Source organism: Cervus elaphus, chromosome 18, assembly GCF_910594005.1.
Source record: "Cervus elaphus chromosome 18, mCerEla1.1, whole genome shotgun sequence".
In the NCBI taxonomy this organism is placed as follows: Eukaryota; Metazoa; Chordata; class Mammalia; order Artiodactyla; family Cervidae; genus Cervus; species Cervus elaphus.
Genome location: NC_057832.1, coordinates 116,916,212 through 116,938,137, shown reverse-complemented (window position 1 = coordinate 116,938,137; position 21,926 = coordinate 116,916,212). Strand labels below are relative to the sequence as shown.

The following is a 21,926-nucleotide window of genomic DNA, read 5'->3' as shown; positions in this document are numbered from 1 at the left end:
CCAATGCAGGAGACATAAAAGATGCAGGTTTGATCCCTGGGTCGGGAAGATCCCCTGGAGAAGGAAATGGCAACCCACTCCAGTATTCTTGCCTGGAGAATCCCATGGACAGAGGAGCCTGGTGGGCTACAGTCCATAGGGTCTCACAGAGTTGGACACGACTGAGCTGCTTAGCATGCATGCATGTATGTACATATGTGTGTGCTTCAGTTGGACACGATGGAAGCGACTTAGCATGCACACATGTATGTACATGTGTGTGCTTCAGTGGCTCAGTCGTGTCTGACTCTGCGACCCTATAGACCCCAGCCCACCAGACTCCTCTGTCCATGGGATTCTCCAGGCAAGAATACTGGAGCGGTTGCCATTTCCTCCTCCAGGGGAGCTTCCTGACCCAGGGATTGAGCCTGTGTCTCCTGCATTGGCAGCCAGCTTCTTTACCACTGAGCCACCAGGAAAGCCCAAGCTCTTGTCATATCATTTTAATATCTTTCATGACTTCAAAGCTTGCCCTCATGTTTCATTTTAACTCTTGCCTTCCTAGACCTAAGAATTTTATCTTCCAATTTTCTTTTTGTGAACAGGAAACAAGTTCATGATTTTCATCATCTTGGCCTTTTCACCTCGGCCATGTCTTAATTTCCATTTTATAATTTGAATTTCTATATTTAGAAGAAATGAAACTTTCTCAAGCTTTGGTTCTAGGTATTCAAAAGAAAATGTTGTCTTTATTCTTTTGGTAAAGTCTTGGCATACCTGTTTACTTACCTGTCCCAAAAGATGTTATTCATCATGTACCCAGAGACTGAATTAAGATGAATGGAAAGGCAGAAAAAAAAGAACCCCCCCCCCCCCCCGCAACATTGCCTTCTCTTCCTGACAAAATTTGTTAAGCTTAGGTCCTTTGCAAGCATGTTGTTATGTTTATGTGTTGGGGGGCGGGTTGCTGGTAGAAAGGAATCTTCGGTTCAGGGATTATTTAGCCAGGTTTCTCCTTCTTCTTCATGGTCTTCAGAGTGACCAAGGCAAGACGTGCATTTGTGAACGATAACTCATATAACACTTGCTGTAAAGAGTTAGCTCTCAGACATAGGTTCTTTGGGGAGGACATAAACTCTCTAAAAATATTAATACAACTGTTTCCTCTATTCCAACCACCAGGCCATGTCATCACTGACAAAGAGAAAATGGTGTTTCTTTAATTACCTCTCTGCGTGCATTTGTCCCTAATACTCTCTCCTCAGCTTCTCTACTCCCTGTTTATTGAACAGATACCGTGTTCTGCAAAATAGAGTCGCCATCTTCCTGGACTCACCGACCTCCGTGTCCTCACGGCAGATGGCAGGGGGCCTGCGTGAGGGAGGAGGCAGGTGGTTCTCAGATGCCCTTGCTGCTGATGGTAAATCTTGAACGGGCCATCTCATTCTTTTTAAAATTCGTTTCTTATGAACTTTTACAAGTACCAGTTTTCTCAGGGGACTTTCTGACATTCTCCTGCACCTGTTGGATCACACTTCCAAAGTGGAATCATGACAAAGAACCTCAGGGTGCAGCGCCTTCTAAATGGACCTCAGAGTTATTGCTATTGATTGGCCTTGGGAATTCCTGAAGCACAGAGGTTGGGCTTTTAACTGGAATTAACACTTCTTTGGTGTCCATTTCAAGGCTTCACTGAAAATTGATCAGCAGGAAATGGCTTCCCAATGGTAAGTGAAGACTAGGCAATGTGAATAATAAGAACCGCAGCTCTTAATGTAGAACAAGTGCATTTAGAACCATCTACGCCTCCAGACACATTGTAAATCCCTGTTACCTAGCTCACTGGCCAGGATCCATTTATCCATTATCTGGCACTACGCCCTCATCTCAAACTAGGCTCGGAATATATTCTAGACACCATATAACTCTAACCAAATTTAACCAAGCTGTGTAAATTAATCCAAAACACAAAGCCAATATGTACTAAGCTCCTTTTAAGAAAAATGGGGGAGGGGAGAAGTTCACAGCAAATGAAGGTTAAGGAAGGCTGCATGCGTTTGAGACCTGTCTTTGGGGAGTGACCGTAACTGCACCGCTTTTAGAAAGATTACCTTCCAAAGAGATGTGTAGTTCAGTGCCTGGAACTTTCTTTGCTGAAAGGTTGAAAAGAGCTTCTAAGTTAAACAAGTGGAACAAAACACAAAGAATCGCTTTAAGGATAATTAAAACTATTTTGGACTTTATTTATCAATCTGGTTTCTAATATAATTTTACTTAAATGAAAGACATTCACAAAGAAGAGTAGGCATACATACATAATTTCCTTCTTTCATTCTAGTTTACATGCTGTTGCTTTTAGAGAGTGAAATTTCCTGGTTATTTCACAGGAATAGAAAGCCTAATTGACTTTACAGAAAGAATATTAGCCCAGCCTTTTCACAACTTCAACCTCTGCAGTTCACCATGTTCACTGAAAAAAAAAAAAAAAACAACAACAAACCCAAAATACCTGACAAAACAAAACTTAGAATCAGTGACATTGAGAACTGTTTCTTGGCCTATAAGATGGGAGGAATCTCCATGTTTCTAGAACCATCTCAAAATCCAGCAATTGCTGTAAATAAACTGACACTCAGAAAATGGTGCAGCCCATCTAAGTAGACGGGCTCTTAAAGCACGTTTTCATCTGGAAAATAAACTTGTAAGTGCCTGGTGAGCATTAATATCCATGTGCCCAGTGATCTACATTACCTTCAGCCAGTCTTTGCTCCATGGGAGGTAACCAACTTTTCAACATGGTTTCCCTATTTCATTGACCATGAGTTGCACATATCAGTTGTATCAAAAGAAATACTGCTGTGAAATAAATTTAAAGTTTCCATCATGCAGGGTGTGTGCAGTTTAGGCAGAGAGCCACTGGGCTATGTGAAATAGTCATATTAGCTGTTCATGTTGTCTTATTTATAAGCCATTTCAGTCACACTGGGGTACGGTAAGCTGCAAGTCACATCACACCTAGGTGGGAACTTGGGGCTTTATACACAGGAGTTCTGATTTCTCTGGCCCTTGGCTGTGTTGCATCTCCTGATGTCGACAGAATAGCTCCCTGGCAGTCTACCTGACTCCGAATCTAATAGTTGTACAACAATGCCTCATGTTTCCACACTCTTGGACTTGACTGCTTGGTTTCTTTTGAGATGACTTACAACCACAAGCTGGGAAGTAAGACTTTCAATAGGTCCAATGACTTGGCCTTTATGTTTGGGTTTCAAAGTATCTGCAGTCAAGGATCCATGGCACCTCCCCATTGTGTTATGAAGCAGATAAAAAAACAGCTCGATCTAACATACAAGGCAAAGAGGAACAGAGAGGGTCAGCCACCTGGCTGAGGTCACAGAGCATGTCAGAGAGAGAAAAGGGTTTGCACTCCATCAGCTGACTCTCAGGATCCACTCTCACCAAAACATTATTTTAAAAACAGCATCCATTGGTCTTCAGCCCAAATCAGTTGGACACACTGTTCCTCATCTATTTCAGGATGAGGCGGTTCTATTGGGACTAGCAATTTAGATCTATTTTTGGCTGGCTCATTGGAATTCAGTTTAACAATTGTTGCCTTTCTCTTTGAAAACTGCTTGGGCAGGATGGTGAAAAGGAGGAAAAAACAGTAACAGGTTCCAGTCAGGTACTCGTCATTTGGAGATGTGAGATGTCAAGGGACCATAAAAACGTTTCACCATAAGAGAAAGGAGAGAGTGAAAAAGAACACATGGAAGAATAGAAAACAACAGATGGAGAAGGAAGTAAAAGTTTCACACTGACACCGCCTTTTCCTAACAGGGACATGTGCTTTTCCTTTGGAAGTCACTACGGTTTGTGTCATTGTGCCCAACTCTCAGCGCCATCTAGTGGCTGCCCCTTAGATGTTCAACAACAACATGAAATCTACTTTTGGGCTCACGCCAATCTCTTTTCCCTCCCTCAGAAATCCCGCTCCTGTAAGTAAAGAATGCTTGCTTGTCAAACGCAGGGCAACAGGGACTTTTCCAACAAAAACTCTCAAACTCTTGTCTCCAACTCCTCGACAAAAACTCCCACACAACAGGTATCTCTTTTTTTTTTTGAGCAGTTGCTTGAAAGTCATAAGGGGAAAGTCATAAGTCTTTTATGCTAAGAAGGGCCAGAGAAGAGCTTAAGAATATAACTTCTTACCTCCTGAGCTAGCTTCCTTGAGCTCAAGGAAATATGCTGAGAGTTCAGACTGGCACTGATTTTTGCATTCGTTCAACGTCTCCAATCCTAGCAACTCAAAACAGAGATGCTTGGTTTGTACACAGACGATGTTTCCTGCATGAACAACCCAGGATCAATCATCAGCTTCCCCTGAAACTTTAAAACAACCTCTTATTTAAAGGAAACTTTTTTTTTTTCCTGGTTATCATTGAAAGAGCTACCACTAGCCTCTTAGCGCTCTACCGGTGAGCTGTTGGGATCAGCTTTGGCCGGATGTGATTGACAAAGCAAGGCTGGGCACCGAGCTTGGGCCGCCTGGGGAGCTGGAAAGAAGAGGGCAGCTTCCTTTTCTGCAAGTAAACAAAATTATTTAGCATTTAGAAGGTGCTGTAGATAGCACCTTCACAGATAGAGTCAGGGATCTGGGTGAAGACTGCAGTCCCACAGAGGAGACATCCAGCACGCATTTGGCACGTTACTTCAGTACTTAACACCTTATCCACTGTGTGGCATCCTGTCCACTGGCTGGGCTGCTACCCTCTTCAGGGCAGAGACTGTCTCAAATGATGCTGTGATGGGAGAAACACCGGCCCCGGCAGGCATCCTGGTGCCCTACGTTCGAAAATTTGGGGAGAAGTGTTAGGTTTTATTTTCCACTTTTCTGTGACAAGAGAAAAGAGGAGAGAAAGGGTAGGAACATTTTAGTTGAAGGGGCTATGTTTGATTGTTTTAAATTCTTAATAATTTTGGAAAGAAAGGGAAAGTGCTCAGACAATGTATGTAGAACAAAACTATCATGGGAAATATAATAAATAACAAATTTCCATCTGGTGTTATTTGTCAAGTGTAAAAGTGCTACCTGTCAAATAGGTTTTAAGAAATCAGAAACATTTTAAAACATAAAGTTTAAAGTTTGCTTTTTCAATTTGACAATATAGAAAAGAATCCTTAATGGCAGTCATCTTGGTCAAATTAATAATCTTTGTTTTCAATATGTCCTTGTAAATGTCATGTTCTAATTATTTATTTACAATGAATGCTTTTCATGTTAAATGCATTTTAGGGAAGAATGATTAAGACTGTTTTATATAAAGGGCGTTTATGCTCATGCCTGAGGTCAGCAACTGTAAAAGGGCACTAGGATTCCCTTTTGTTCTGTGACCTCAACTTAAATGTGGATTAACTGGTCCACTGTCTCCTTTGGAATGTGCCAGGCACTGGTGCCAGGTGCAGTGAAGATAACACGTCCCATCACTCAAGAAACTGAGATCCTCTAATAAGTAAGGTATCCCAAAGTGTCCTGAATACATAACCCAAACGAACTAGAATTTCCATTTTCTTGAAGCAGGCCACCCGACCAACAGTACCATTTTAACCTCATCTTACCTCCTTCCAGGAGGAGAAAGAAAAAAGTGTTATTTAATGCCTCAAAACATTGGAGTCTAAGAAAATTTTAACATACTTATTAAGTCTAACAGCCTGAACTGTAATGATCATAAATGTTGTTATTCTAGAAATAACTTCTGTGTAATCTTCTTGTAAAATAAATACATGAAATTATTTTTTGGATGCTCCAATAGGAGTGTTGTCCCACTGGTCTACAGAAACAGTTGATTAGTTTCAAATAAATAGTTCCTTGCCGGAATTAGTTGATCAAGGCTCCTGATTACACTGAGGTCTGGTTGACCAGACATGTCCATTCTCTGAGCAGCAACGGTCAATTCCCAGGTTGTGATGAACCTGAGCTTCAGATCTATCTGTCAAAGAAAGTCCCTGAATCACGGCCATGCGTCTATTTAGGATGGAATAACACATGGAGTAGATGAGTTAGAATAGGGCAGGGTTTTCCACATGACTCCAGAATAATAGCAATGACGAGCGCAGTCACAACTTGGCTTTATTTTGGTTCGTCCATTCAGAGGACACTGCTAGGATCTTGTCACAGGTGCATAAAGAGCAGATAAAGCAAAATAAGAAGAGCAACCTAACTTACGCATTCTCTAAGAAGTGTCCACACTCCTGCTACCAACTAGAAAAGACACAGAGCGAACACATCTCAACATCTGGCTCTAATTCCCCAGCGGGTGCTCAGACACACGTACAGTCTAACCCAGGATCTTGTAGGTAAAGAGGAGGGAAAACCTTTTGTCTTGGCTGATCACCAGGTGCTGCAGCTGACAGTTACAGACACCGGATGGGTCTAAGACTACAGATGCGGAGCGGTGTAATCGCGTAGAATCTGACCCAAAGTAAAACCAGCGATCCAACAGGGACTGCTTCCCCAGGTCTGAGGGCTTCTCTGGGTTGTTCTGACGGTTCTGTCACACAGGAGGGACCGCGACCCTCTCCTTCCAGTGGGAGCTCTCAGAGAACGGGCACACACTGAGGTCTCTCTGAAGACTGGTAAATCACAGCTTCCCTCTGTCCCTTCCTTTCCTTTTCCAATTCACAGGACACCAAAGAAATCTCTTATGAACACGAACTAGTTACTACCACAGCCCATTAGAGGCTGACTCTATGTAAAAAGAAGAAAACGCGGGAGGCCATGTACATGTGCATCAGCTTTTCTCCAGGGAAAATATCCACTTTCTAAGGGCGCTGAAAATTGTAGAAAATGGGCCCTGTTACTGTGGGTTTTCAGAACACCTCTCTAAACACACACAAAATATTCGACAGATAGTACCTACAAATGTTGACCATCGCTTAAACTCTAAAAGCAGTTTTTGTATTATTTTTCTTTTCATACAGAAGGGGAAACTCAGCTATAAAGAAATATCAAAAAGTATTTGTTTGTTTGTTTTTTGTGGCCATCAGTCTCCAGGAGTTTGCCGTCGCTTGCCTCCCCCAGCTTGTGCTGATACCTGAAGGGTGTGCTCAGGGGTAGGAAGTAGGGGGCTTCCGTCCCTTGCCCTCCTCCCTGGTCACGCTCCCCGCCTCCCTCGCCCCCCACTTCCCGGAGCCAAAGAGCCGCGCCTCAGATGAGCCATTCCTTTTTGCTCTCGTCGATGGTCTCTGTGAAGTTGGGGTCGTTGTTCATGATGGCGGCGTCGGCGCTCTCGGCGGACTCCGCCCCCTTCGCCTCGTTGGTGTGGTAGGTGCCCTTGTGACGGAACATGTAGCGAATGAGGAAGACCAAGGTGCAGAGGATGGTGAAGATCACCACGGCAATGACCCCTGGGGGACACAGGACAGAGGGGCGAGAGGTTAAAGGCAGCCCGGGGAGCCCGCCAGCACCCCTCCCCTCTTCACCACGGCTCCCTCAAGGAGCCTCTCCCACACGAGACACAGAACTCCCAAACAGCAAAACCCAACAGCACCGAGGGGAGAAGGAGACCGGTTTCCACAGTTATGTTTGGAGATTTCAACACTTTTCTCCTAGGAGTTGGTAGGACGATGAAACAGAAAATCAGTCAGCGTTCAGTTCAGTTCAGTTTAGTCACTCAGTCGTGTCCGACTCTTTGCGACCCCATGAATCGCAGCACGCCAGGCCTCCCTGTCCATCACCAACTCCCAGAGTTTACTCAAACTCATGTCCATCGAGTTGGGATGCCATCCAGCCATCTCATCCTCTGTTGTCCCCTTCTCCTCCTGCCCCCAATCCCTCCCAGCATCAGGGTCTTTTCCAATGAGTCAACTCTTCACATGAGGTGGCCAAAGTATTGGAGTTTCAGCTTCAACATCAGTCCTTTCAATGAACACCCAGGACTGATCTCCTTTAGGATGGACTGGTTGGATCTCCTTGCAGTCCAAGAGACTCTCAAGAGTCTTCTCCAACACCACAGTTCAAAAGCATCAATTTTTCGGCGCTCAGCTTTCTTCACGGCGTTCAGAAGGCCTCAAAACACTGTTAACGAACTTGACCTAAGGAAGTAATACCAGACCTACACGTCTGTCTGAAAGCAGAGAAGGATATACCACTCAACTCATTTTAAGAGGCCAGAATTATCCTGACACTATTGCCAGACAAGCACACTACAAGAAAATGATGGAGCAGTGTCCTTCCTAAGTAAAATTTTAGCAAATCAAACCCAGCAATATGTAAAGGGGAATAGATTATAACAAAAATGGTATTAATTCTAGGAATGTAAGATTGATTTAACATTTAAAAATAATGTAATTTACCACATTAAGGAAATAAAGGAGAAAAACTTTTATTTATCAATAGATGCACATGACTAAAAAATATAAGAAATTTCAACACCCATTTATCTTGAAGCCTCTCAGGAAACTATCAAAAGAAAGAAACTTTCAACTTTGATAAAGGGCATTTTTGAGAAATCTGCAGCTAATATTGTACTTAACAGTGAAAGATTAAACACATTCTCCCTAAAATATGGAAAAATGCAAGAGTGTCAACTCTCATCACCTTAATTCATGACTGTACTAAAAGTTCTAGACAGTGCAATAAAATAAGAAAAACAAAATGTACTGATGGAGAAGGAGAACTCTATTCTCAGGTGACAGGATTGTCTATGTAGAAAATACTAAGGAATATATAAAAAAAAGTTGCTGGAACAGTAAATTTAGCAAGGTGAAATTTATATTTTTATATATTAGCAAGAAATACTTGGAAATGAAAATAATAAAATAGTGCCATTTATAACAGAATGAACGGAACACAGCGGTTCAAGACTATACACTGAAAATCATATAAACTTGCTGAGAGAAACTAAAGAAGAACTAAATAAATGGATGCATATAGCGTATTTCAATGTCAATATTGTAAGATGTTCATTGGTAGATTTAATGCAATCCAATGAAAATAATAGCAATTTTTTTTATAGAAATGTATAAGCTGATTCTAAATTTTATATGGCAATGCAAAGGACCCAGAATAGTCAAAATAGTTTTAAAAAAAATGATTGTAGAACTTACATTGCGTATTTCAAGCCTTACTGTAAAGATACAATAATAAAGTAAGCGTAATATTGGCCAAAGAAATAGATGTAAATCAACAAAACAGAATAGAGTCCAGAAAAAAGACATACAAATAAATAGACAATTGATTTTTGACAAAAGTAACACGGAAATTAAATCAGAAAAAAAACAGTCTTTTCAAGTGATCTCAGAATAACTAGGTATGTGTTTGGCAAATGATGATTTTTGACTTTTATCTCATACTATATATAGGTATTAACTCACAGTGACTATGTGTATGTGTTAGTCGCTCAGCTGTGTTCAACAATTTGTGACCCCACAGACTCTAGGCCACCAGGCTCCTCTGCCCCTGGCGATTCTCTAGGCAAGAATACTGGAGTGGGTTGCCATTTCCTTCTCCAGGTGATCTTCCCAACCCAGGGCTCAAACCTGGGTCTCCCACATTGCAGACAGATTCTTTACCATCTGAGCCACCAGGGAAGCCCCCCAAAATGATTATAGGCTGAATAATAAAAACAAAAGGTATAAAACTTCCGGGAGAACACAGGAGAAAATCTTTATAACCTTGGGGTTGGCAGATTTTTAAAAAGGATTAAAAAAAATCACAAACTGTAAAAAGGTTAGAAAGTTGGACTTTATAAAAATTAAAATCTCCTGCTTTTCAAAAATTACCACTAAGAAAATGAAACAATGAGAATACAAGAAGAACTCTTACAACTCAATAGAAAGAAGTCAGACAATCCAATTAAAAGAGGAGGAAGATTTAAATAGACACTTGACAAAAGATTTGCAAACAGCGATAAGCATGTAAAAAGATGCTCATAAGTCATCAGATAGTTGCACATTAAAACCTCAGTGAGCCCCCCCCCCAAAAAAAAAATAAATAAATAAAACCTCAGTGAGGGGGCTTTCCTGGCGGCTCAGTGGTAGAGAATCCACCTGCCAATGTAAGAGACACAGGTTTGATCCCTGGGCCAGAAGATCCCTCGAGCTGTGGAGCAACTAGGCCCGGATGCCACAACTACCAAGCCTGTGCTCTAGAGCCTGGGGGCTACAACTACTGAACCCACATGCCACAACTGCTGAAGCCTGAGCGCCCTAGAGCCTGTGTTCTACAAAAGATAAGCCATCACAGCGAGAAGCCTGTACACTGCAACTAGAGAGTAGCCCCCCACTCACCACAACGAGGGAAAAGCCTGCACAGCAACGAAGACCCAGCACAGTCATAAATAAATAAAATTAAAAACAAAAGATGCTATAAACAGAAAAAGACTATTAAAAACAAACAAGGCACAGTGAGTTACCACCACTCATCAACTAGACGGCTACAAAGAATGACCGTACCAAATGTTGGCAAGATTGTGAAGCAATTTGACCTCTCAGATGTTGCTTATGGAAGCATAAAATGGTTCAACCATTTTGGAAAACTATATGGCAATTTCCTGTAAAGTTAAATATCTACAATAACCCAGCAATTATACTCCTAGAAATTACCAGAGAAACTAAAACTTTTGTTCAACCAAGACGAGAATATCCATAGCAGCTTTTGTCCAAACAGCCCAAGCCTGGAAACAAACCAAACATCTATCAGCAGGTGAGTAGATGAAGCAAACTGTCCTTCATTCATACAAAGAATACAACTTGGCAATACAAATAAACAGGCCATTGGTAATACAACAACGTCGACAGAGTCTCAAAAACACGTTGAGGGAAAGAAGGCACAACAGATTACATACTATGTGATTCTATTTCTGTGAAACCCTAAAAAGAGGCAAAAGAAATCCACATGACAAATGCAACTGAAGTGGGGGAGGGGCGAATTACAAGGGGGTACAGGAGAACTTCTGGTGGATGGAAATGTTCTGTATCTTGATTGTGGCTGTGGTTATAGGAATATGTTGGAGAAGGAAATGGCAACCTGCTCCGGTATTCTCGCCTGGAGAATTCCACAGACAGAGGAGCCTGGTGGGCTGCAGTTCAAGGGGTCACAAAGAGTCGGACACGACTGAGCGACTAACACTATAGGTATATGTGTTTGTCAAAAGTCATAATGTGTTACATTTAAATAAGTGCCTATTACGCTTCAATAAAGTTGATATTAAAAAAAGCAAAATAATGAGGATAAGGATCATACCAGAACTCTGAACAATGTGATTTAAGCATCATTCCTGAATATATTTGGGCTTCCAGGCGGCTCAGTGGGTAAAGAATCTGCCTGTAATGCAGGAGACACAAGAGACGCAGGTTTGATCCCAGGGTTGAGAAGATCCCCTGGAGGAGGAAATGGCAACCCACTCCAGTATTCTTGCCTGGAGAATCCCACAGACAGAGGAGAGTGGTGGGCCATAACCCATAGGGTCGCAAAGAGTCGGACACGAGTAAAGCAACTGAGCATGCACGCACACAGGCTCGGAATGTTTCTAATTTTATAGTCACATATATATAGGTGTCCACTTTCTTCCTGTGGAAAATAAACCTACTGACTAAGCTGAGTTGATTGGCTGAGTTTAAAATCCTTCATATGCTTACAGTATTAGCTGTCCTCAGAGAGACAGGAAACATCTTTATAAAATAAGGCGGAAGAAGCAGAGAGAGAAGAAGGCAACAGGTGATATTTACTGATCCAAACACGAGGGACTATACTAGGAGAGTCAAACTATTATGCAGGTTTCTATGGTGCGAAGAAAAGCTGGAATATTCAGATACTCTGGCTTATTAATGGTCTGATAATTTTTATTAAGATAACTGAAACCAGCCTGGCATAGTCCTTTCCATTTTTGTAGCAAGCTACTCTGGACCATTTGATATGCAAGAGGATGATGAGGGCATAAACAGATGTCCTGGCTGTTGCCATGACAGCCCGCTTGTGTATTCAGATGCTGGCTAGCTTCCTACTACTGTTCTTTTAAAGTAAGTCAGCATTAAAAAAGAGCTAGGTTACATTTATCAGTTTTTCCACAGCTGTACTTCTCAATCTTCAGCCATATTTAAACAGCAAAATAAATAAAGTACAAGTCTAGATGACTCCTTTTCCTTTAGACAATGCTTTTATTGAAAATGATTACTCCCCACAAGTGAGGAAGCACTTGTCCTGTGCATCACCTACCTCCGATGATGGCCGAGTTTCTGTTGACTCCATTTCTTATCGCCTGGCCTTGTCCTGGGTTATACGGAAAATCAGCACTGGCTGTAGAGGAAGAGATAAAAAGCCATGTATTTATCCCAGATAATCTGATATCTGTTTTTTCATAAAATCCTTCAACACTGCCTGTTTTCCCAAATGAGACCTCTGTTTCATTTAAACCCATTTTGCCGTTGTTGCCCACAAGAATCACAGCCACCTCAATGCCTGCTGTTTCCCTTTGTACAAGGCCCAGACGAGCACTATATCTCCTTGGGAAGAATATTAAAAATTTTAGAACAACCTGAGCAGGACTGTCCGTTGTAGGTTCCACTGACAGACAAGTTGAGCATACTTTTTTTTTTTAATTTATTTTTATTAGCTGGAGGCTAAATTACTTTACAATATTGTAGTGGTTTTTGCCATACATTGACATGAATCAGCCATGGATTTACATGTGTTCCCCATCCCGATCCCCCCTCCCACCTCCCTCTCCATCCAATCCCTCTGGGTCTTCCCAGTGTACCAGCCCTGAGCACTTGTCTCATGCATCCAACCTGGGCTGGTGATCTGATACTATCAAGATCACACTTGATAGTATACTTGTTTCAATGCTGTTCTCTCAGAACATCCCACCCTCGCCTTCTCCCACAGAGTCCAAAAGTCTGTTCTGTACATCTGTGTCTCTTTTTCTGTTTTGCATATAGGGTTATCGTTACCATCTTCTAAAATTCCATATATATGTGTTAGTATACTGTATTGGTCTTTATCTTTCTGGCTTACTTCACTCTGTATAATGGGCTCCAGTTTCATCCATCTCATTAGAACTGATTCAAATGAATTCTTTTTAATGGCTGAGTAATATTCCATGGTGTATATGTACCACAGCTTCCTTATCCATTCGTCTGCTGATGGGCATCCAGGTTGCTTCCATGTCCTGGCTATTATAAACAGTGCTGCGATGAACATTGGGGTGCATGTGTCTCTTTCAGATCTGGTTTCCTCGGTGTGTAGAGCCAAACTTCTTAAGTTTGGCTGAAATCTGCCTCCCAGCCACTTTGACCCCTTTCACAACTGGTAGAGTTGGGTATGTTTGCTGTTGAGCTTTATAGAGCTTGCAGTATTAGTTTAATAAGTAATCGTTAAAAATTAAAAAATAAATTGAAGTATCAAAGTGAAAGTCGCTCAGTCGTGTCTGACTCTTTGCGACCCCATGGACTATACAGTCCATGGAATTCTCCAGGCCAGAATACTGGAGTGGGTAGCCTTTTCCTTCTCCAGAGAATCTTCCCAACCCAGGGATCAAACCCAGGTCTCCCACACTGCAGGCTGATTCTTTACCAGCTAAGCCACAAGGGAAGCCCAAGAATATTGGAGTGGGTAGCATATCCCTTCTCTAGGGGATCTTCCCATCCCAGGAATCAAACTAGGGTCTCCTGCATTGCGGGTGGATTCTTTACCAACTGAGCTATGAGAGAAACAAATTGAAGTATAGTTGATGTATAATATTATATGCTACAGATGTGCCATATAGTGATTCACAAGGTTTAAAGGCTATATTCCATTTATAGTTATTATAAACTATTGGATATATTCCCTATGATAAACTACAGTCTATCCTTATAGTTTTATATGTAATATTTATACATAATAGTTCATACTTCTTGACACTCTATGCTTGTACGGCCCCTCGCCTCAATGCCCTCTTCCTACTAGTAACCACTAGTTCTATACATTTGTGAGTCTGCTTCTTTATCATATTCACTAGTTTGTTGGGTTCTTCACGTTCCATGTATAAGTGACATCATATAGTCTTTGCCTTTCTCTAATTTACTTCACTTAGCATAATACCTTTCAAGTCCACCAATGTTGTTGCAAATGGCAAAATTTCATTCTTTTTTATGGCTGAGTAGTATTCCGTTGTATATCTGGACTACATCTTCTTTATCTAGTCACCTGTGGATGGACACTTAGGTTGCTTTCATATCTTGGCTATTGTAAATAACGCTGCCATAAATATTGGGGTGTATGCATCTTTTTGAATTAGTGTTTTTGTTTTAAAAAGGAATCATTTTTTTAAACAAGTATCTTATATGGCTCCAGTAAAATACTGTACACTTCAGGGACTTGTTAGGGGATATCTCATAAGTGCTGGGAAGAATATTAACTGCCTAATAATTTTTCTATTTCTGAACCTATTTCAACAAATCTTTGCAGAATGCCTACCATGTGTCAGGTGCTATTCTAAGTGCTGGGGATATACAGTAAAGAGTAAAAAAGATGAAAATTGTTATCAATGAGAACTTTTCATGCCTCACTGAAGAATTTGGTTTATATAGTCAAAATACTAACCTGAAGCATGGATGTGATTTTAGTTATGGTCCTGTGTATGTATACTGACTTGCCTGAAATGACAGTGCAGCTCCCATGTTGTAACTCACATACTCAGAGGACACAGTAAGATTTGGTCATCAAAACACATATTCCCTGAGGTCAACCACCCTCCAAAGACCGAATGGTGCTTTTCAAGAATAAAAGCTTGAATTTTCACTGCTCATCTTGGGCATAGTTCCAAGGTCTTCTGAAGTTGTATTTACCCTTCTCTGAACACTGTTTGGTCCATGTCCTTCTAAAAGGTCAAAAGCTTGATAGCTTGTAAATGGCCTAGCTGGGATTAACTCCCAGGCAGCATTAATCTCAAAGTCGATAGTCTTTTCTATATTACCTTTCAAGGGCTAAGACGACACAGACAGGTCAGCTGTTGAGAAAACCCCCGCTCTCCGACAGTTCAGCTCAGGTAGGACCCATGGAAGGAAGAACTATTTTTAGGATGTTAGGTAGAAAGACTTATTTTGTTTGGACACACTGCCTTGAAGTGCCTACAGAACACTCAGGTGGCGACTTCTACTAGATATTTGAGCAGTCTGTGAGTGGGTCATGTTTCTCCTCTCCTTTTGATAAACACAGAAATCTCCTGACCATTAAAAAAATATACAGCTTCAAAATATACTTAATAACAAAAAAATTACAGTGTCAATTCTGTCATTATTCTATTGTGTTGTATTCATGATACAAGACTGCTCTCCTGCAAATGGTAACACAGACGGTGGAACACAGCATGGCTCCTGCCCGAAAGAGAGCTTTGCATCCTTGGCCACAAAACTGCAGAAAAACACAGATGCTTAGGGACCCTGACAACCTCTCTCCGGCTCTCTCATGCTGTTGTTGCTCAGTCGTGTCTGACTCTTTCCGACCCCAGGGACTGTAGCCCGCCAGGCTCCTCTGTCCATGGGATTCTCCAGGCAAGAACACTGGAGTGGGTTGCTGTTTCCTCCTCCATTGGTTCTCTTGAAGTTACAGACATAAACAGTAGTGAAAGGTACGAACGTGACTTAAACTCCTTGACATCGGGTGGAAGGTATCCCTTGAACTTCTCCTGCTTCTTCCCTCATGGGGTCACTTTTCCCACTCACCCTTCCAGGCACATGGATTTCTGATGCTTCAGGGGGACATGTCTTTGCTCCTCCATGTGACATGCTCTGTCAGGACACCTGGTTGCCTTTCTTCTCTTTGTCCCTTAAATCTTAGCTCTTTCCTGAAACCATTCTGAGCCACTCCAGATGAACTATCTGCCCTCTTTTTAATAGCTATCATCTTAATCCTTGTCACTCCATACAGGGTATTCATCTTCTTAAAGGCAGGGGCCAATCTTAATTATATTTGCAGTCCCAATGACAAGTAGCAGAGCTAACTGGGTCAAATTGCCAACATCTGTTGGATCATCGAAAAAGCAAGAGAATACCAGAAAAACACCTACTTTTGCTTTATTGATTACACCAAAGTCTTTGACTGTGTAGATCACAACAAACTGTGGAAAATTCTTCAAGAGATGGGAATACCAGACCACCTTACCTGCCTCCTGAGAAATCTGTATGCAGGTCAAAAAGCAACAGTTAGAACCGGACATGGAACAACAGACTGGTTCCAAATTGGGAAAGGAGTACGTCAAGGCTGTATACTGTCACCCTGCTTATTTGACTTATATGCAGAGTATATCATGAGAAATGCTGGACTGGAGGAAGCACAAGCTGAAATCAAGATTGCCAGGAGAAATATCAATAACCTCAGATATGCAGATGATACCACCCTTATGGCAGAAAGTGAAGAGAAACTAAAGAGCCTCTTGATGAAAGTGAAAGAGGAGAGTGAATGAATTGGCTTAAAATTCAACATTCAAAAAATGAAGATCATGGTATCTGGTCCCATCACTTCATGGCAAATAGATGGGGAAACAATGGAAACAGTGAGAGATTTTATTTTCTTGGGCTCCAAAATCACTGTAGATGGTGCTTGCGGCCATGAAATTAAAAGATGCTTGCTCCTTGGAAGAAAAGCTATGACCAACCTAGACAACATATTAAAAACCAGAGACATTACTTTGCCAACAAAGGTCCATCTAGTTAGAGCTATGGTTTTTCCAGTGGTCATGTATGGATGTGAGAGTTGGACTATAAAGAAAGCTGAGCACCGAAGAATTGATGCTTTTGAACTGTGGTGTTGGGAGAAGACTCTTGAGAGTTCCTTGAACTCCAAGGAGATCCAACCCATCCATCCTAAAGGAAAGCAGTCCTTAATATTCATTGGAAGTACTAACGCTGAAGCTGAAACTCCAATATTTTGGCCACCTGATGTGAAGAACTGGCATCATGGACATGAGTTTGAGCAAGTCCAGGAGTTGGTGACAGACAGGGAAGCCTGGCATGCTACAGTCCATGGGGTCGCAAAGAGCTGGACATGACTAAGCAACTGACCTGAACTGACTGGTATAATTAAAATCAGTCCATTAAGAGGTGTGCAAACATTTGTGTGAAAAAAGACTGTAGCCTCCAGACTCCTTTGTCCATGGAATTCTCCAGGCAAGAATACTGGAGTGGGTTGCCAATCCCTTCTCTAGGGGATCTTCTCAATCCAGGGATTGAACCTGGGTCTCCCATATTGTGGGCAGATTCTTTTCCCATCTGACACACTTAGGGAAGCCAATAAAATCTCCTATGCAGCTACAATCTTGGAAGTCAACTCCCTAGACTCAATTCTACTCTTAAAGCAAAGCAGCATCCTTACTCTTCCCAACAGAGGAAAGGAACATATTGAATACAGAAAAGCTCCTAATAATTTCTGTGTCTGCTTGTCTGGTTATTATCAGAAAAAAATCAGTGGAAAACCCCCAGGTCCAAGAGAAGTCCTCACGAAATTCAAGGGCAGACTCCTGTGTTCGCATGAGCATGCCTGTTTTCATGACTTTGTTTATAACTTGAGCTTGCTTCTCCAAATGCATGTAAGCGCTTATTCCCTGGAGGCAAATCCATTTCATCCTGGCAGGCAGACCTATAGGCTACTTTGATAGATATATTTCAGATGATTTCATTGTAACCGTTCTTTCCCCTGGGTACTAACATCCTCTTGGAAATGCACATAGAGGAACACAAAGGCCAAGAGACACCAATGAGGCCAAACCACAAACCTCATTCTGCTGCCGACTTTTACGCCCTCACACCCCTATCCAAGTTTGCTGTGAGAGCCATTTGAGTGGTGCTAGAGTATCAAGGAACCTACCCATATTTAGGGAAACATCCTGAGTAGGTGCAAAATAGACTTTAGATATTTAATCTCAGGCCCAGACTTGTGTCAAACAGGCAAAGACTACATTCAATATACTTTTCTCCTGGATCCCCAAATGACACTTGTGGACAAAGAATGCCACCTGGCATGCAGACCAAAGGATGCTGTGGCCATCAAGCCACCAGCCGCCCCCACACCCACCCACACAGTGCACCCTTAGAGGATTCAGGCTGGAGAAAACAGGATACTGGCCCTAGAGAGTGAAGATGTATATCAAAGGAATGATTTCCATCAACCCAGACTCTTGCATCTTCTCATACATAAGAAATGGTTAAATTCATTAACTTGAGATGTCTGGTTTTGCTTTAATGAATAAAGGAGATCAGTCCTGGGTGTTCATTGGAAGGACTGATGCTGAAGCTGAAACTTCAATACTTTGGCCACCTCATGCGAAGAGTTGACTCATTGGAAAAGACCCTGATTCTGGGAGGGACTGGGGGCAGGAGGAGAAGGGGATGACAGAGGATGAGATGGCTGGATGGCATCACCGACTCGATGGACGTGAGTTTGAGTAAACTCCGGGAGTTGGTGATGGACAGGGAGGCCTGGCGTGCTGCGATTCATGGGGTGGCAAAGAGTCGGACACGACTGAGCGACTGAACTGAACTGAACTGAATCTTTTGATGTTCCAACTGCTTGTTTTGGTTGCAAAAAACTCCCATATTTCCTGGCTCCTCCACTACCTCTTCGGATCAGTCCCTCAGAGCTATCTGAGAGTCTCTCTCCCGGACTTAAGTCCTCAGCATGTCCACCGCATAAAGCATGGTTGTGCCTGGTTTTTCAGTTGACATACTACACGATAACACCACCTGAAGCGCTGTTCCGCTCCAGTTTAGTGTCTCATGGAAGCGTGTTTCTGCTCATTTCCGGCACACACATCCTGTTTGTCTGCTCATCCCCATTATGTTGACAGACCACGTTTCCTTTGACCCACCCAGCGATCCACCCTCCTCGCCTCCCTCAGCAGGGGACAGGCAGACATGTCACTGCAGGAGCTGGTGACAGAGGATCCTTCTCCAAGGACGAGCTTGTGAACCAGCCTGGCCGTGACCGCAGAGCTCACAGAGAAGGCTCACCCCCACAAACACAGTTGGACACGGTCACACAGACACTTCCACACACAGACGGCCTTCTCTCCTGTCGTCTTGTCTCGCCTTCCCTGTGGGAGGGAAACCAGCTCACAGCTCAGCACTTTTCCTGCCCCCAGCTTCAAGTCGGGGCAGGGAGGGAAAAACACAGAGTTTGTCAGAGCCGGCCCGGGGGAGCTGTTGCTTGCAGTCTGTAAAATGGTCAGAAATTAGGACCGGGTGAGTGAAAACACACCTTCTTGTACCGAAAGGAGAGAAACCAGGAATGTTTGACTCCATCTCTAAAGGCCCTTCCCTGCCCTTTGCTATGTTCCAGGAAGACTTCATCAGGAAAGTGAAGGTCTATGCCTCACCTCCTCTGTCCACGGCCAGGCGGGGCGAGGGTGCTACTTCTGAGCCCACCTTGTACCTGCCTCCAGGTGAGGGACGTGGCACCACAAAGCCCCGCCGCCCAATTATCACGGCGGTTGCTTACAGGTGACACACGTGTCGTGAAGCTCTGAGTTTTAAGACTGTGTGAGATCACGCACCTTTTGGATCCACTCTCCTCACACCTAAAACTCTCTGGGGCCCAGAAGAGCAAGTGGTGGGTCGGCTGGCTGTGGTAGAGCCGGCCTAGGACTGACTTTCACTGTGGGGCACAAGATGTAGATTGACGTGAAATTCAGATTTGGAGAGCATGCTGTTCAGGAAATAATATTACGTGTACGTCAGGCACTGTTTCAAGTCCTTTTCATGGATTAGCTCATTTCACCCTCCTGTGAACCTTGTGAGGCTGGGGTTTGTATCCCATTTTGGAGGCCAAAAACTTGGCTGGAGTCCCAGGAACAAGAAGTGGTGGAGCCAAGGTCTGAACCCAGGAAACTGGCTCCAGAAGCCACTGGCAAGGCACTAAGCTGAACTGTCTCTGATGAGAAGCAGGGGGCCAGCCTGGCTCTACCAACTCATCACCGTGGTCAGGGTGGCCAACTAACTCAGTCTAGTGGTTTCTCTGTGGTTGGTGGGCTGTCTGGTGAGGCCAAAGATGTCGAAAAGCTTCTGACTGCACTTGTCTGGCTGCGAGAGTGAGTGTGCGAGGCCTCTTATCTGACAAAGATAATTCCACGTACTGACAGCATCAGCTGAGCAATGTGATAAACTGAACTCTGAACCAACGTTGTAAGAGGAACAGAAAGCCAGTATCCCAGATACAATTCCATCATGGACCCAAATGGCACAGCGAGGATGGTTATCACCATTACAGCAACACTTGTGAAATCATGAATAGCACTAATTGTACTTTAAAACATTACTGTCCAATTTTAATTTTGTTTGCTTTTATAGAATGTGAAAAATTAAGAGAGGATGTTTCAAGCCAGGTACTTAAGCACAATAAGCTGTTTTAAAAGATAGTTGTAAGAACAGAATATTGAAAAGAGATTTGAATTATTCAGCCTCTAATTTCTCGCTTGTCTCATTGAGCAGGTAGGGAGAAAAAGGGCTAATGAAGCTTTTAAAAAAATACGGAATATAAACGAGGTAGCTGTGATTCTTATTTACTAAATTTCAAAATGTGTAAAATTGTAGACTTTAGGCTCAGAAGCCAATTGCAAATAAAACACACATTTAAATGCATACAAAAATAAATTGAGATTATCAAACAGAAAACTCCCCCAAATGAAAGGTACTAAAAGCTTCAGGTTGTCACATACCAGGGACAAAAAAATTAGATAGTAGCTGACATCTAGAGAAAATATTGCCATGGAAACCACTTGGGCTTCAGCCTCTAATGGGGCAATTTGAGATACTTTAACAAAACTGCTGCTATTAATTATAATTTAATTTAAATTGCAACATTCTTTTTGTAGTGGAGTCTGGGCTCGATGATGAAAATATGTCTTTGTTCTTCCAGTATCTTTGTTTCCTTTCACTTTATGCACTCTCTTCAAATCTGAGCTCTATGGTAGAAAATTATTTTTTTCAAACTATTTGTTTTAGCCATTCATTATTAACTGATATTTTAGAAACTGATATGAAAATGAACTGTTCTTAGCTAAGATGATGAAGCGCTCAGGGGACAGGCTTTGTTTTAAGAAAGGCGATTTATTGATCCCGTTTTCAGGAGGGAGAGGCTTCTCAAGGTCAGCAGGCTTTTATTCAGGCAAACACTATGAGGCAGGACCTGGGTGAGCCTCAGTTTTGTGTTTCTACTATACCTTTCCCCTCAATGTCTCCAGAAAGACGACCAGCCAGAATTTGAGAGCCCAAGTGGGGAAGAGATTATGAATTTTGGGGTTCGACTTGGGAAGGTAAACAAAGCTCACATTTCTAGCTTCTTAAAAGAGCAGCTAAGAACTTCCCTGGTGGTCCAGTGGTTAAGAATCTGATTGCCAATGCAGGAGGCAAGAAGGGTTCAATCCCTTGTCCAGGAAGATCCCTCAGGGCAACTAAGCCCAAGCACCCACAACTACTGAAGCTGGTGCCGTCGAGAAGCCACTGCAATGAGAAGCCCGTGTGCCGCATCTAGAGAGTAGCCCTCGCTCACCACAAAGAGAGGAAACCCAAGCACAGCAGCAAGACACAGAGCAACCAGAAAAAAAAAGCGAGGCCAAGCGACAGCTGCTTGCATGAGTATTTCAGATCCAGTGACCAAAAGAGTTTAATTAGGTGAAGGGAAATAGAATAAAGGAATTTGTCATCCTCTGCTATAGGTCTTGACTATTTAAATAATGCCAACTTTAAAGTGCTAAAAGAACAATCCAGTTTTACTAAATTCCCCCCTTCCATCCGTTTTTAAGCTGTCTCAGTTGCCTTTCAGGAAAGTGATCCATTGATGCTCCCCAGGGAGGGTGGCAGTGCGTTCTTCTGTCTGCTTACCCGTAAGGAGGCATCTGGGTTAGAGGCAGCTCGTTATTGACTCAGACTCCGTGTAAACACAAGACAAGACATATGATGTCCTTTTCACGCCA

At 42.6% G+C, this 21,926-nt stretch overlaps 1 protein-coding gene across 1 annotated transcript in view; it reads right to left on the bottom strand.

Annotated features, from left to right (window-relative positions):
* Window positions 1-2,190: 2,190 nt before the first annotated feature.
* The window catches only part of CNTNAP2 (contactin associated protein 2), a 2,205,784-nt gene continuing 2,186,048 nt past the window's right edge, over window positions 2,191-21,926 (bottom strand). The window contains exons 24-25 of the mRNA XM_043872451.1: window positions 12,197-12,277; window positions 2,191-7,386 (exon numbers count right to left, since the gene is read on the bottom strand). Coding sequence (XP_043728386.1) covers window positions 7,187-7,386; window positions 12,197-12,277 — 281 coding nt within the window. The 3' untranslated portion in view covers window positions 2,191-7,186. The remainder of the gene's footprint in view (window positions 7,387-12,196; window positions 12,278-21,926) is intronic.